At 40.9% G+C, this 17,283-nt stretch overlaps 1 protein-coding gene across 1 annotated transcript in view; it reads left to right on the top strand.

Moving 5' to 3' along the window:
* Nucleotides 1-16,635, top strand: part of PLAC1 (placenta enriched 1) — a 173,887-nt gene extending 157,252 nt beyond the window's left edge. Inside the window, exon 3 of the mRNA XM_045538338.1 lies at nucleotides 15,755-16,635. Coding sequence (XP_045394294.1) covers nucleotides 15,813-16,451 — 639 coding nt within the window. The 5' untranslated portion in view covers nucleotides 15,755-15,812 and the 3' untranslated portion in view covers nucleotides 16,452-16,635. The remainder of the gene's footprint in view (nucleotides 1-15,754) is intronic.
* The last annotated feature ends 648 nt before the right edge of the window (nucleotides 16,636-17,283 follow it).

Raw genomic sequence — 17,283 nt, 5'->3', positions numbered from 1 at the left:
CCCCCAAGCTTCTATCTGGGTCTCTTGGAGGGGGCTTGTAGGGTGTTGCACGTGATCTGTGCCAAAGGAAGGAGAGAATTGGGGTTATTGAGTGAAGCCATAGGCAGGGAAGGACCCTGAGATAGAGAGATATCATGGAGGCATAGTCAGGAAAAGTTTGCCACGACTCTGATTCCTTTCTCTCCCTGCAGATGCCTGGCCGCCGTCTCTCTTTTTTCATTCACTTGTACATACATTCCTCAAGTATTTACCGAACACCTATTTCAGGCATGAGCCTGGGCTAGCCAGGGCAGGAGTATACAGAAGACGTTTGTTTTCTCCTCTCCCTCTCAATGGGTCTTCTCTCCTTCTCTCTTTCCTCATAACTCAGTGGTAGCAGGGGTGGATGGAGGAATATCCGAAATTCGTCCCTGTAGGAGACATCTGCGCCAGGAATTTCCGGCAACCCCCAAGGAGAGTGGCAGATTGATGGGACTCTAGTTGGGCCTAACCAGGGGGTGGAGGGAGGTGGGGGCGGAAGGAGCCCTGCAGCCAGGCTGTCTGTCTGAGCCTATTCTATAGCTCCCATTTATTGGACACTTGCTCTGTGCCAGGCCCTGTACGTGCAGTTTTTCATACCACTTACAATCTTCCAATGCCCTGAGGTCGCTATTATAACCGTCCTTATCTTATATGAAGAAACCGAGGCCAGGATGGGAAAATGACTTGCCCAAGATCATACAGCGAGGAAGTGACAGAGCCCCAGTTCAAGCTTAGGGCTGTATATCTCCAATGCCCAGGCATTTTAAAAACTCAGATGTGATTTAGAGGTAAGCAAGAAAATACATTAGGAGTTTCTAAAAGGCACTATGAGAATCCTGTTTCTATATGTGGTTTAGTCTCGTTTCTATATTCAACAATAATAATTTTAATAATAACTAACACTTATTGAGCACGTATGTGTCAGGAATTATACTAAACAGTTTTACACTCATGGTCTCATTTAATCATCACAACAACCTATGAAGTATTATTGTTATTACTATTATTAGTCTTCACTTTACAAGTGAAGAAAACAATGCTTAGAAAGTGATGACCAAGGTTACACAGCTAGTAAAACAGTACAGTTTCATTCCAGGTCTCTCTTGACACATCAAAGCCACTCAGCTACTAGACTATCCTGCTTCAAGCCCTGCAGGACCTCACTACTTCTGCAATTCTTTCCCCAGACTTTCTTCTCACCCCTTTTCTGTTCATAGATGTCTGTCCATATAAATTGCACCCATTTTCGTTCCATGAAGTGGGCTGAGTCACTGTCTCCTCTATAACCTTGCCTTTCCTCCTCACCCAGACCACTTCTTATCCCCAATATCCAATTAGCCAAACCTGGAAGTCCAAAGACATGTCTGTATAGGGCAACCGGAACAAGAATCCTACTAGCACCAAGCTTCCAGTCACCCTTCTGTGTTCACAGAATCTTAAGAAGACAAAGTAAAACTATAAACCCTTGTACTTGGAAATAATAAATGCTACTTGAAACTTGGTTTTTAAAAAAATGCCCTCCAGGTCTGCAGTCTCCCACAAGAAAAATCTCTAAAAGGGAGGCTAAAAGAGAAGATCTCCTCCCTGAAAATCAGTTTATTTTATAAATAATGGTAAAGTGGCCCTTTTGAAAGTGTTGCTTATTTAGAGACTCAGAATACAAACTTAGATTACTAGTGAGGTTGTGTTCCAAATTACCATATCCATTGATAAACACAATCCTTTTTTAATCGGCTCTTTTCCCCCTAGTTTCGTAGCACAATGACCAAAGAGCCAGGGCAGCCGCCATTTTGTGCCAAGAGTTTCTCTTTTCCATTTTCCAAGGAAGCAAAGAAGAAAGAATGTCTCACTTACCTCCCCATCCCCTGTTTGGAGTCATGCCCTTTGAGGTCTTATTCTATTTCAGCTTCTACCTCAAGGCAGTCAGAAAAATGAGTTTGAACAACCCATAGAATGAGCACCTGCTTCAGTTATTGTCCCAATGTGAACATGCTAATCCCTGGGTTTAGGAGAGGTTCGCCTTCCACACAAAATGGTCAGGCCCTTCTAATGGGCCAGCACTGCTGGTTTTAATACCCCAGTCTTGATTTCTAACAGGTGGGTGCCACAGTTGTTCAGCTCTTATTATGAGCCCATTCATGACTCAAACAATATAGGATTCTTCATAAAGAATCTGAGAAACTACCAGATGGTATTATTGAGGGAAATAAGTTCAATTCCTTTCTCTAGCAACTCAAGTGAGTGCTTTTGACCAGGAATGAAAAGTACCTCAACCCTGCTGCTTTCTTCAAACTCACTAAGTGGGCTCTTTTACTTTCTTTTTGTTGTTGTTGTTGTTGTTGTTTAGTTGGTTTGTTGTTGTTGTTGTTGTTTAGTTTCACAAACTACAATGTTTGTGAAAGCCCAACTTATGTCAGGGCACTAGGGCTGCCTAGGTCTGGTTGTTTAGAACATGGCACTAATGAGAAGTCACCCACTGACTTGACCATTTGGCTGTCTGTACTCCTTCCCTCCCTCCCATCCAAGCCCTGTCTAAAGTGTCCCAAACAAACTCTTGGTAAATGAAGCCCAGCATTCTTATGATGAAATCAGAAAGAGACAAAATCTATGTCCTCAAGGTGGAATTAAATATATGATTCTCCACTTCCATAACAAATGCAAGAGTTTGAGAATGTGTGCTACCTTTTTTCCATTCAGGAAGATTTATTGGGTGAGCTTGCAGGCCATTCTGCTTAGTTTGGGATTGCCATATCTGGTGGCTTTGTACAGAAGCCATACACATTTCCCTTGTCAAAATAGATTGAGAAGGCCTGAATATACAGCGTGTCCCAAGGTTCATTATGTTCTGGGTGTACGCGCAGCTCATGGAATAAATGTGTTACATTGAAATAAGGAATGACTGCTTGCTCTCAAGAAGTCTAAAATATAGGGAGTGATAAAATATAAACAGCGATCCAGAATTATCTACTCTAAGTGCCCCTGAGTTTCTGTCTCTCATTTATTGCCTCTTTATTTCTCTATTTCCCCTGCTTGAAAAGCTATTACCTTTCTAACCTCCCCCATCACCCTAGACTCTGATACCTATAAACAACCGATGCCTCTCTTTTATGTCCTCATTCTGAACACCTTCCCTGTGTTTACTTTCTCAGCATTGGCATAGACTAGACAGAGAACCATGGAAGCTCCATGAGCATGGGAGATGCTTCCCATCCCGTCTTTGCCACTTACTACGTTTGTGTCTTTAGTGGATTTCCTAACCTTTCTGATCCTCAATTTCTTAATAAATGTCTTCCTTCCTTCCTTCTGCAGAAGAATCTCAGTTTCTACAGTCAGCCAGCTGCCTCTAATGAATGGCCTTGTCTAGTAGGTGAACTCAGCTTCTGTCTTTGTTCCCATAACTTAGGAGTACAGTGAAAACTTTAAAAAGTGGGGTTTATTAGCCAGGTGTGGTGGTGCACATCTGTAGTCTCAGCTACTTGGGAGGCTGAGGCAGGAGGATCACTTGAGCCCAGGAGTTTGAGGCTGCAGTGAGCTATGATGACACCACCGCACTCCATCCTGGGTGACAGAGTGAGACCCTGTCTCTAAAAATAAATAAACAAATAAATAAAATACATTTTTTAAAAGAGGTTTTTAAAAATAAACTAATTCATTAAAATTGGGGTTGGTTTTGAGGGTGCATAGAAAAGTTCTTTTTATCTCTGTACAAGACAAGATAATCAAGTTTCAAAATATCCCCAATGGCCTGTTTATCCTGAACCTCCTTCTGCTCTTCCACTCCCAAGGGTGCTCCAACTTGGCGGAACGTGGGCCATGTGGGAAATTAAACAGCCTTTCTGAATCTCATTATACTCAGTATAAATGCAGTGGGATGGATTTAAGAACTGGTGACTTGGCCTGAGGAATTGCTATATTCAGTGGAAGCAGGGCAGGTTCATAAATAAGTGCACAGAGCTTTTGGAATATGGGAATTATCTGCTCTTCTTGGACATGGATGTCCTCCCAGGGATGAGCACCTTCTTTCACTATCCTAAGCCCCATCAAGGGAGCTTTCCATTCTAGAATACCTGTTTTCCATTAAATCAGGCACAACTTTCCAGGAAAGCACAGACTACGTGCTCAGCTGGGGTCTAACTGGGTGTGCTCTCTCTAATCTGTGACACAGGCCTCACTTGAAAGCCTGAGAATACTCTGTTCTTCCTATTGTTGGTTTCAAATCTTGGTCTATTCTAGAACTCTTTATCTCTGTCCCTCACTGCCATCTGCCATCTTAGAGCTTCTCTCAGCTTTCCCCAGCCATGGGAAGTTGTTCCCAGAGCCCCTCTGTGCTTTGGTTTGCTCAATCTATGAGTTCATTCTGCCTCCTCTCCTAAATGACTTGACCATCAGACAATGAAGCAGAACTCCCCAAATGTCTTGGAGCAGTAGTCCATAGGCCAAGCCACTTCAGGACTTTCCCTTCCTTTCACAATGGTTAACTCATCATAATGTCTTGAAATTGTGTCTGTGTTGTGACAAGTGACAGAAGCCAGGCAGGCTGGTGGAAAGGCCTGGAGGCCCAAATTGACTTATCCAACCTTGATCTTGGCCTAAGCTCTCTGTCTTTCTGGGCTCCCATTTCCACAGCTTTACCATGTGATATCTGTTTTGGGGGACCTTACAGGAGAACTGCAAGGGTCAAGAAGGATGACAGGAGGGAGTGCACTCTATTGGGGGGCATCTCTAGACAAAAGATATCCAAATTAAAGCAAAAATGCCATATTCTGAGATGTGTTGCCATTTGTGACCCATATGTGCTCAAACTCTTTTAAATCCCTGGATTCTGTAATTGCTTAAAACATTGCAAAGAAGGATAAATACATTGTTTTAAAAAGTCATTACTACTACTGCTTTGTAGGTTAAATAGAAAATACTTATACTTTGGAGCACTTGCCCTATAACTGTAAAAGGGCCTCCATAGACTGTAGTTCCAAGGAGCAGAGAGCCCCAACATTTTCAATCTGGTACAAGAAGTTGGTAAAGAGAACCCCCAGTTCAGGGCTTTCAGAGACCATGCTGCTTAAAGGCCATTTCAATCCACATCCTTTAGAGCTGGGCAGGAAGCCCCATTCTGAGTATTTTCCTCTGTATAATGACCTTCTCTCCCTTCTCCCTTGCCACCTTCCTCTTGTAATTACCACCAACACATAGTCACATCCAGTTACAATAAAAACCTGGCTGACAGGTCAGGTCCCTGTTAGAAAGTGTCATATAATCTTCTATATATCAGGGTTAGAGGCTTCGGGCATCAATGACATTGCAAGACTTTCAAAAGAAGGCACACATAAATAACCTCTGTATGCATGCATGATGTATGTATGCATGTATTCATAATACATATGTAATCTATCTGTCTACACACACACACACACACACACACACACACACACACATGCACGACATTCTGTGATAGAACCTTTTTTCCCTTATTTTGTTATTCGTTTGTTTTGTTTTACTTTTTCTGTAGACCTTCTCTGTGGTCTACATAGAGAACCTTAAAGATCATCTAATGTAGCCTCCCACATAGGACAGGAATTCCCTCTCCAGCCACACTGATAAGTGGCCATCCAGCCTCTACCTTAATGCCTACAGGAAACAAAGGGAAGTCAGTTCCACACCAGGTTTCTCCTTCCATTTTTGGACAACTTTTAGAATTAGGAAATTCTTCCTGATATGCACTAAAATCTCCCATCCTAATTCTATTTCTCCTATAGGCATCAAATACCAGCCCTAATATCCCTTTAGACAGGCTCCTTTCTTTCTAACCTTTTGTCTCCACTCCTGGTTGTCTCATCATCTTTCTAATTACAAATGGAATTTAAGGTTGTAGCAAAGCATAGAGTCAGAACATTAATAGCTGCAGGCTCTTATCTCAGGAAGGAGGCATGTGTGTCTGTTCAATTTGTTGGGAAAATATATGTATTAGTTTGTGAGGGCTGCTGTACAAAGTTTCACAAACTGGGTGGCTTGAAACAATAGAAATTTATTGTCTCACAGTTCTGGAGACCAGAAGTCCAAGATCAAGGTGTTAGCAGGGCCATAATCTCTGATAGCTCTAGGGGAGCCTCTTCTAGTTCTGGTATTTACCAACAATCCTTGGTGCGCCTTGGGTTGTAGATGCATCACTGGAGTGATGCACATGGCTATCTTCTCCCTGTGTGTCTTCACATCATCTTCCCTCTGTACATGTCTGTCTCTGTGTCCAAATTTCCTGTTTTTTAAGGACATCAGTCATATTGGATTTGAGCCCACCATAATGATCTCATTTTAATTTTATTACCTCTGTAAAGATCCTATTTCCAAATAAGATCACATTCTGAGGTACTGGGGGTTTAAGACTTCAACATATCTTTATGGAAGGACTCAATTACACACACACACACACACACACACACACACACACACACACACAGAGTCCTAAACATTTGTAGTCAAGTGATGTAAGTTCAAAGTCTTAGCCCTTGAGAAAAAATTCAGAAAATGTTTTTTATTCTTTGTTAAGGGAAGATAGATTACCAGGGAGGAGGGAACTTCCTCTTTTTCTTGTTAATATATTATAATAGTATTATACATCATATATGTGTATATTATCACATATAGTAATATATATGAACCTTTTGTATTTATTTTGAACATTATATATTAATATATTTTTTTAATATTTATATATTATAATATGTAAATAATGAATACATGTTCAACCTATTACATACATTTTTTAATCAAATAACTAATTGCAAGAAGAAGGCACCAAGCCAACATTCTGTTCTAAGTTTTTTGATATTGCTAGGATAAGGAACTATCACACCCAAAGTCAAATCTTCGTTATATAAAAAGTACAGGTGAGAGAAATGAATAGTAATATTTACCAGTGAAATACTCTATCATATGTGGAGATGAAGTCAAATGCAAAGCACTTTTGGGAGAATTCAGGCTCCCAAACAAAACTGAAGTTGGCCTAGAGTTGGCAGAGCAGAGAGCCCAGCCCAGAGTGAGCCAAGGGTCACCGTGGGGTAGGGGGGACTAGGTCCATCTTGCCTCCGATTTCCCAGGAACCTCTGGCATTTTCTGATTTCTGCCTCTGTGCTTGGAACTGGGGCTTGGACATGCCGATCTGCTGTCAGGAGGAACAGATTTCCAGCCTGTGGTTTAGGTTCCTCCTTCCGGCTGAGGGAACCTCCCAACAACCTCAGGGGCTGTGTCCGTTTGCCTGGGTAAACCTGGTGACTCCAGGAAGACAATTCTACGCACCTCGCTGTTCTTCAGTACTTCATGGACCTGAGGCTGCTGCCTCTGATTGTGCTCTGCCTCTCAGTTGCCTGGGCTTGGTCTGGTGGGGCTTAAGAATTTCTTCTTTCCTCCTGTGTAAAGAGGCCAGGCTAGGAGAGAGTTCCACCTTGTCTTCCCTCTAGAGGTTGACTTGTCACAGGGACGGCAGGAGAGGGGGAAAAGGATACAACAAGTATCGGCTCTATTGGGGGTAGCTGGCTAAGAGCTAAATGAGAGGGCAATGGGTACCATTGTACTGGGCAGACCTAGAGCCTTTGGCATCAGAGAGCCTAGTAGGTAAGCAGATTGGCAACCGGACAGGCCAGGCCCCTTGATAGTGCTCTGTACTCTCTAACAAGAAAGGCTTTACTGCCTACCCCAGGCCTTCAACTGGAAGTTTGGAGGAGTGGGGGAGGAGTTAACCAATAACCAGATTCAGGCCCTTACAGCTTGACAAGGAGGCACAGGGATAGGTGGTGATTTCTGATGGTCATTCATTGATTCCTTCATTCAAAAAATATTTATTTCCCAGCATTTTGGGAGGCCGAGGTGGGAGGATCACTTGAGGCCAGGAGTTTAAGAGCAGCCTAGGCAACATAGTAAGACCCCGTTGCCACAAAGAAAAAAAATTAGATGGACATGGTGGCACATGCCTATAGTCCCAGCTACTTGGAAGGCTGAGGCGGGTGAATTGCTTGAGCCCAGGAGTTTGAGGCTGCAGTGAGCAATGATTGCACCACTGCACTCTAACCTGGGCAACAGCAAAACCCTGTCTCTTAAATTAATTAATTAATTAACTGAGTATTTACTATGTACCAGGTACTATAGTAGACAGAGACCCAGTTCCTTAAGGAATTTACCATCCAAGGATTAAGAAATGGGGAGACATAGCAGGGATCAGGGCAATGGCAGGAAACAGATTTGGGGCTTTCCTTCTCCTTGGCAGTTGTGTGTGTGTGTGAGAGAGAGAGAGAGACAGAGAGAGAGAGAAAGAGAGAGAGAGACAGAGAGAAATTTGCTCTACCCACAATGTCCTGGCCACAGAGCAATGCATCTTTACCTACTCCAATACACACCCATGCCTCCCAAACTGTAGGCTCCCTAACAACGACCAACAGCCCTCCTATCAAAGGAACCTTTTCTAAACCTTTTCTACCTCTCAGGAGCCAAGGTATGATGAATGGCCTCAGTCAGGGTGTATACACACACACCAAGCGGCCACATTCTGGGTGGGGCGTATACAAGGTACCTTTGGGTTTTGGAAAGATGCATTCTGGTCGAGTCAGTTAAAAACCGGCCAAATAGCCTGTAAAGTCAACTGTGGTTTGATTTGGGCTTAGGCCACCCTTAAGGGGCCATATACCTACACCTCACTTTAAGAAAACCTGTACCCAAAAATCTCAATTTTGAAAGGGAGAGAGGAATGTGCCAGACCATTTTTGGAAGCCATGTAGAGCCCTCATTTATTGACACAGGTGTATCAAAGAGGTGGTGAAGTCCTGGAAGGAACATCTGATTCAACCCTCTGCCTTCTGATGGTAACACCCTGAAATCGTCTCAGGCGAACAGGCCTTTATCTGGTTTTGGCAGACTCCCAGAGACTACTAATGGGTTAAAAATGTGGCTGTGGCTGCTGTGGAGTTGAGAGCTCTGTATAGACACAAATCTACCTTGTCTTTTAAAATGAGAAGGGCCTCTGGGGCTTTGTGGCAAAGGGTGTAGTTCTCTAAAAAAAATCAAACTCAAATAAATTATTAAATTAAAACATAAACTGAATTAGAGGCATGCGTTTAGGATGTTACTTTCATTTTATGGAAATTTTGAAATACATCCCTTTGTTCAACTTCAAAATTAAACCAACTCAGTTTCTCTGCACAAAAAGGAAGGAGTTCCCCCCTCATACGCTGTTGTTGGGAATGTAAGTTAGTGCAACCATGATGGAGAACAGTATGGAGGTTCCTCAAAAAACTAAAATTAGAACTCCCCTATGACCCAGAAATCCCACTGCTGTGTATATATCCAAAGGATGGGAATTCAGTATATTGAAAAGATGTCTGCACTCCTATGTTTATTGCAGCAGTATTCACTATAGCCAAGATTTGGAATCAACCTAAGTGTCTATCAATAGATGAATGAATAAAGAAAATGTGGTACATAAACACAATGGAATATTATATAGCTACAAAAAGAATGAAATCCTGCCATTTACAACAACATGGATCGAACTGGAAAACATTATATTAAGTGAAATAAGCCAAGCACAGAAAGACAAACCTCACATGTTCTCACTCATATGTGGGAGGTAAATATTAAAAACAATTGATCTCATGGAGATGGAGAGTAGAATGATGGTTGCCAGAGATTGGGAAGGGTAGCGGGGAGGAGGGTATAACGTGGGGATGGTTAATGGGTGCAAAAACATAAATAGTTAAATAGAATGAACAATATTTGATAGCACAACAAAGTGACTGTAATCAACAATGAGTTAGGGTATACTTTAAAATAACTAAAAGAGTGGAATTGAAATGTTCCTAACACAAAGAAATGATAAATGCCTGAGGTGATGGATTACCCCCCCCATTACCCTGATTTGATTAATTCACATGGTATGCCCGTATCAAAACATCACATGTACCCTATAAAGATATACAACTATTGTGTACCCATAATAATTAAAAAGATTTTTTTTAATTTTTAAAAATTTTTAAAAAGGAAGTAGTTCCCATGACCTAATATTTGCAATTTCCCCTAAAGCACAGCTTTCTGTATTTATTTTAAAATATTTATGTTCAGCTGGGGCATGGTTTACCCTTGTTGTATAGCCTTATTATGGTTTGATTTCCTATTGGACTACTCACCTTTTAGTAACCAAATTTGTGACCCAACAAAAATTTCTGTCTTACAAGGAGCTTGGGCTCTTATTTATTTCGCAACCGTTATTTGTGTATGAGATGAACCATGACATTTAAACTATGCTTGATAGCTTAACAGATTATAAGAACAAAACCAGATGGCCCAAACAAAAATAATGCTTTGATTGCTTTCAAATTCAATGTCAAAAATTAAAAACAGCTTTCAAAAAGTCTTGACTTTTTTCCACAAATGACTTTGAATCATATATGTATACATATACTTTTCCCCCCAAAATTAAAAATATATAAACCAAAAATTTAACAATGGTTGTTTGGGGGCTGAGGAGTGTTTTCTTCTTTTTTTCTTTTCTACAGCTCCCAAGTTTTCTAGTTACTTTTAGAATCAGAAAAAAAAAATTGAATGACGGCTTTTTAGTTTAATTTTAATGAAGTCTTTTTTAGGATTCAGTCAAGGTGTTTTCCTCTGTTGAGAAAATGGACATTGTTAAGCATTAGCAGTTCATAATTCTTCTTCCACGAAAAAATGATGAATAATGTGTGGTTATTTTAACACTGTGCTTCAGGAGGTTGGAAAACCAAACCAGTCCCAGAGTCTTCAGAATTAATGTAAAGTCTACAAAAGCAGTTATTTAATTTTCTAACTCACTTTAATGTACCTTCAACATCATTAGTATTAATCACAATCCTCACTTTCTTTGAGAGCAGTGAACCAACTAATTCTTTAAAACTGGGCTTTAAAAAGAACCTCAATTTTAAAAGGCTCTCAAACCTTGAGATAGTTTGCAGGGCAGTGTGACTACTTGAATTTCTAAACTAAAGTGTTCACAAAGTGTCAGGATTCTTTTTTCCGGTCTTGTTTTGTAAAAGAATCTTTATTCCAACTCAGAGTAATTTTTCTCCAAATCAGCTGCAAGAGAGCGAACAAACTTTGCTGCAAATCAAAGCCCTGACAGTTATATTTCCCTGAGATAATTGCATGCTGCTTTGGAGTTTCCTTTTCCCCTCTGTTTCCTTTTGTTTTGACAACAAGATTCTGGGAAAACAATATACAAATGATAACTATGCTGTCACGAGTATACTGAATTTTAAAAATAAATAACTGTCGACCCAAAAAGCTTCCAGGAGCCTATGGAGTGAGTCCTTTATTCCAAATCGTTCCAAAACCAGATGTGGAAATGTTTAGCTAATTCCCCCTTCCCATTCTCCATGCAAAGAGTTCACACGTGTCTCTAACGACATCAGAGGGGATGGGGAGGCAAAAATCCCATCTGCATTCAAGGAGATTTGTGTTACCCTTCTCGATTCACTCCATAACACCACAAAACTAATTTGGACTTCAGCTTTTGTCTATTTTAAAAAGGCTTTTTTTTTTTTTGTCCTGACATGAAAAATGCTCTGTGTTTAAACCATATTCTATCTCTTGTAAGACTTTAAGAAATAGAGTTCAGGGTAAAAACACTGAAAACCCACTCTTTCAGCAATTTTGAAATATGTAATACATTATTAACTATAGTCGCCATGCTGTACAATAGATCACTGGAAGTTTTTCCTCCTGTCTAACTGAAACTTTGTACCCTTTGACTAACATCTTCCCTTTTCCCCTGTCCACTGCACGACCCCAAGCACGACTCTGCTCTTTGCCTCTACAAGTAAGTAAGGTAATGGACAGGACATGTTGAACCAGCATTCCACAATGTATACATAAATCATAACATCACATTGCAACCCATAAATATATACAATTTGTAACTGTCAATTTAAAAAAAGATCAGCTGATGAACTTTATAAGCAACATTTCAGCATAAAAAAATTAATGATGGTGAGTTAAGTGGCAACTCTTTTTCCTCTTTCCTCTTTTTGTTTGTGTGGGACAATCCATTCTCTTCCTGTCTAAAAGAAGAAAAGTAGGCTGTCTTGTTTCACAAAGGACTACAAGACCTCAGTCTTGCTTTGCTAATCTGTTTGTATCACTCTCAGTGACTGATATAGGTATCTCTTAAACAAGCACTTGGATTCTTCTGAACTTAATTAAAAGAGCAGCTTTGATTACAGGGGACAAAAGGAAACAGAATTCATATTCCCAAAATAAAATGTTTCATGATTTTTTAAACGTAAAGGATTTATTAAGGAGTTCTTGGAAAAAAAGGGAAGGAGGAAAATTCTGTTAAAGGAGCTAATGAGATATGTATATGCATAAACCACATTTAGAAAAACAGAAAGCTACTTGTTCTCTGTAGCTTCAGGGAAAGCAAACATTTTGCATCCAGGTGTTACTAGCAACTCTGGGTTTGCTCGGCCTCTCTATAGCTCAGTTCAGGACGGTATGTACCAATAACTAAGCCCTGCTTGGCCATACAAATGTGTCTAAGCTCACTGCTCCTGGAATGTTGCAAGAGGCGGGGAGGATAATTTGCAATCAAATCAAAATAGGGCTACAGTAATGTAAACCCTCGGACCTGCTTTCTTTCTCAGCCCAGAAGACTCAGCAAGAAGCTAGACAGTAGTCCCAAGGTGAGCACTCCCTTCATTGCATTTATTTCTTCCCCAGTCCTCAGCTCCACCTCAGCTCTGAAGATTTCAGTAATAGAAACTCTTAAATAGAATTCTGCCCACAGCTCCTGGGATACTGTGCATGGCCCCGATTATGGCTAAAAATACCTTCAGTTTGGCACCCGGGCACAGTCCTCTCTTCTGGTATCTCCTTCCCATCTTTAGCCCCTCAGCCTTCTTTTCCCTCTGCCCCCAATAACCAGAGCCCACCTTCTCCCTCCCTCCCTTGTCCAGGATCCCATTCTGTCAGCACATCTCAGCGAGTTGTTAGAAAAGCCAGCTGATTTGATAAATTTACACTGTATTGTGAATGACTTATAACCATCCCCCAACACACACGCTCGCGCGCACACACATACACACACCGCTCTATGCTTCCCTGGGAATTGCAGGCAGCAGGGGAAGGGAGGCTGCTTGTTTTGATGACCTGTGCTTAGCAAAAGGGAACAAGTCTCAAAGTGTGCTCCAGCAAGGCATTAGCAAGCTCATTAGCGAGTACATTCTGCTGTCCTCCTAATCTCCCAACTCCTCCCTCTTGAGGACCTCAGAGACACAGAGCCTTGAACGTGTGTCCCACTGACTTCCTGTTCAAGTTTTATCTGAGCTCAAATGTATGTTGTCACACACATAGGCATCTTCATTTAGTGTTCCCATCACATAGCAATCTGTTCTTGGCTTTAAGGAAATCAGAGGAAACAGATTCTGTGCTGTCCAAGTCTGCAGATTTATACTAAATAAACCCCCAAACTCAATGATACTGCCCCTTCCTTTGAGATGTATTCAGTATAATGTTATTCAAGAAGTGGATGGGTGCGTGTTGCTGGGGGTGAGATAGTCTGAAATGATTGCTTGGGGGACAACTGTCTTATTTCTCAGAAAATCTACACTTTTTATAACTCTATTTGAATTATTCGTGAGAGAGAGAAGGAAGAGGGAGGAGTATAGAAAAGATGCTTGAGGGAGGGAGAGGAAATGGTCGGCTTAACTCCCTGGACAAGAACAGCTTTAAACTTGAGTCTCAATTTTAGGGTTTGAACAACAAAAATGGAATGAAGGATTGTTTCCTTGGCCTATTCTAGGAACTACTTAAAGAGGAGGTTTTCATTCAGGGCAAGCAGGCCCAGGCTGTGAGATGATGTTAAGGAAGGAAAGAAGGAGAGAGAGGAAGGAGGATGGGAAGGAGAGAGAGAAAGCCACTCCTAAAGCATGCTTAGGACAAGGTGGTCTTCCTAAGACCAAGACAATAGTGCAGTAGCGATGGGGTGATTATCCCAGCAAATATCATGCATCATTCTGGAACCAGTGGTTTGTTTACTTAACTGTTGAGTCATCCAGGACCAGCTCACATCAGAATTTACTTGTCTGTGTTGTTGGTTTTTTTATTTTGTTTGTTTTGGGTTTTAAGGGGATAGAGGGTTTTTTGTTTGTTTGTTGCTCCTGCTTTTATTTTTGCTCTGTGAAAAACAAAAATAGTGGTCTTAGGAGAGACATTTCAGAATGAACAAAAAGGAAGGAAGAAGCCCAACGGACCCCTTAGGCTTCTCTTTTACACCCTAAGACCCCTGAGAGAATGAGAAATCATTAATGAGAGAGTGAGAGATAGGGAGACCGATCTGTGCCAATTAGAAACAAAACATTTTATCCAGGCCAGCACACTTTTCTAGTGGGATCCTATGCCATGATTTCCATTAAAGTATGCAGCAAATTCATCAATATCAAAAGAAGAGAAAGAGCTGCATTTTTTTTTTTTGCAACAGGGGAAAAGGGGAGAAAAATATCTTCGAATGCTTTTTGGCCTAGTGCTATACACATAGTAGGCATTCAATAAATATTAGTCAAAGAATGAATGAATTTATGCAGGCGTTACTTATCTCAGCAGGAAACAAAAGTGAATCCCGACTCTCACACATGTACATTTTCTTCCAAATTTTAGGCACTTTGCTATTTGATTTATGTCATTTTTCACTTTTAAAACCAAACTGAGTTGGACATTTGATGACGTTGCTCTTGCTTCCTTCTTCATTTGTCACCTCCTTTTGACAGCATGTTCTAGATACTTATTCTTAGCATTGCTTTTTCCTCTTCACTGCTCTGCCCACCATTCTTTAGGAGGTAATAAGACTGGGAAGTGGCCACAGAGCTTCCTATTGAGAAAGGAAAGCAATAAAAAGCTTGGGAAAGTAGAAAGGGAATATAAAGCAAAGATTTTAGGAGATATCTTGTCAATCAATGTGTAAAGAGCAAACCTAATACTCCCTTTCATTGTACAGGACTTTTAAGTAGTTTTTGTGTATAATATGCATTGAAAAATGCAAAATTAAAAACCAGCAAGTTTTTATATTTCTGCAAGGTAAGTATTTTACAAGATATCTCGATAAATATATCAGGCAATCTATTGGTCATAATGACTTACACAGTGCTACTACTGGAGTATTACAATGATCAAATGAAGCATTCATTTGATCATTGTAAGCAAGCAACTTGGCAAAATCTCAATATTTGGTTGTTAGGAGCAAATCACAATTCCTTGTTGGGCTTTTATTTAATTAAATTTGTTGCTAATAAAGAAAAAAGGTAATAAGGAGAGGTTCCATAGTATGATCTATGTGAGGATACTGGGGCCCTTAAAGAAGGAAGTGTTGCCATTAAACTGTATCTTCTGTCTCCTTATTACATATTTGACACAAAAACTGTTGTGTTTTGGTTTTGTCATGGAGTTACACACAAAGGGGTGCCACTCCTGATCAGTATTGACTGTCAATCTATATATGAGGGATATGTGTTTTATACCAGAACAGCATGGTAAGGTTGCTTAAAGTAGCCCTTGTAGTCATCCCTAAACACATGAGTTCCAACAATGGTATTATAATTCAGTTCTCTCTCACACAAATGTTTTGTTTTCTTAATGCTTTAGGAACAGGTTTTTGCTTTAAAAAAAGATCATGTTTGAACTTTTGATAGAAAATAAGATGATTTGCCTCTTTTGTTTTTGTGTGCTCTAGAAATCCTCACTGGACGGCTTCCTGTTTCCTGTGGTTTGTTACCTGATTGGCTGCAGGGATGAAAGTTTTTGAGCTGATAGTAGGGATGGTCCTCCTCACCTCTGTGTTTTCCGTCTGTTCTGGACAAAATCCTATGACTGTGTTGTGCTCCATAGACTGGTTCATGGTCACAGTACACCCCCTCATGTTGAACAACGATGTATATGTACACTTTCATGAGTTGCACATGGGCCTGGGTTGCCCTGCCAACCATGTCCAGTCACATGTCTACCAGTTCACTTACCGTGTTACCGAGTGTGGCATCAGGGCTAAGGTTGTCTCCCAGGATATGGTTATCTACAGCACTGAGATGCACTATGCCTCTAAGGGCACGTCATCCAAGTATGTGATCCCAGTGTCATGCGTTGCCCCTCAAAAGTCCCCATGGCTCACCATGCCCTGCTCCATGAGAGTAGCCAGCATGAGTGGGACCCCAGCCCAGAATGATGAGACATGCTACGAGGTGTTCAGCTTGTCACCACTCAGCCAAAGGCCCAACTGCGATTGTCCACCTTGTGTCTTCAATGAAGGAGCGTATCCCCAGGCTCCCCATCAACAGGCAGAGGCACAAGAGGCCCGTTCTATGCAGCCATCTTACTTTGTTGATATTTCTGAGGATTGGTGTCTTCACTCGGATGATCTGATTGGTCCTATGTGATCCCCAGGTTTGGGCTTTCATGAAGATGCTGTTTCTAGAGTTAGTAAGATGGTATTTACAAATATCAGACAAATAAGTGCTCTTGTGGCCCTTTTATGAGTGTTTTTGAGAAAGGGCAACCCATGGAAATTTCATGAATACATGTTTTTTATATTTTTGTATCATTTTCTAAAGAAAAAAAATAAAATTCTGATGGCATAAAAATATCAGTTGGGCATTTTTATTTAATAAACACACATATAGTTTTCACTGTGGGCCAGGCACTGTTCTAAATGGTTTGCAAACATTAGTGCCTAGTCTCTTCTCTCTAGGATGATTTCTCTCCCCTTTAAGGTCCTCCAAAAAAGCCTTCCCCAACTGAATCTCTCCATCTGTATGCCCATTTCACTTAGTACTTAGCTACATAATTTCTTAATTTAATCTACAACTTTTCATCCATGGAAGCGTTCAAGTCACATCCCACCAGCTAGATGGTATGCTCCTGGGGTCAAGAGCTCCATCTTATGCTTTAGTCACAGACTGATAGTATTTTGAAAGCTTTTTCCCTCAGCATACATGATCAGAAAATTGTCACCAAAGTATCGCTGTCCGTTAGCTTTCTCAAAGGCTTGGAAGGGTGAGAATAAGTGAATTGTTCAACAGATATTTATTGCAGAGTGCTACTGGTTGCCAGGCACTGCTCTAGGCACAGAGGCTATGGCAGTGAATACAAAGGGATTCAGATAAATTCAGGTGACACAGCTAATAAGCATATAAATTAGTAATGAAAGATAAATTCAGATAGCAGCAGGCTGGGTGCAGTGGCTCACGCCTATAACCCAGCACTCTTGGA

The sequence above is a fragment of the Lemur catta genome, chromosome X (genome assembly GCF_020740605.2).
Source record: "Lemur catta isolate mLemCat1 chromosome X, mLemCat1.pri, whole genome shotgun sequence".
In the NCBI taxonomy this organism is placed as follows: domain Eukaryota; kingdom Metazoa; phylum Chordata; class Mammalia; order Primates; family Lemuridae; genus Lemur; species Lemur catta.
This window is presented reverse-complemented; position numbering and strand designations above follow the sequence as displayed.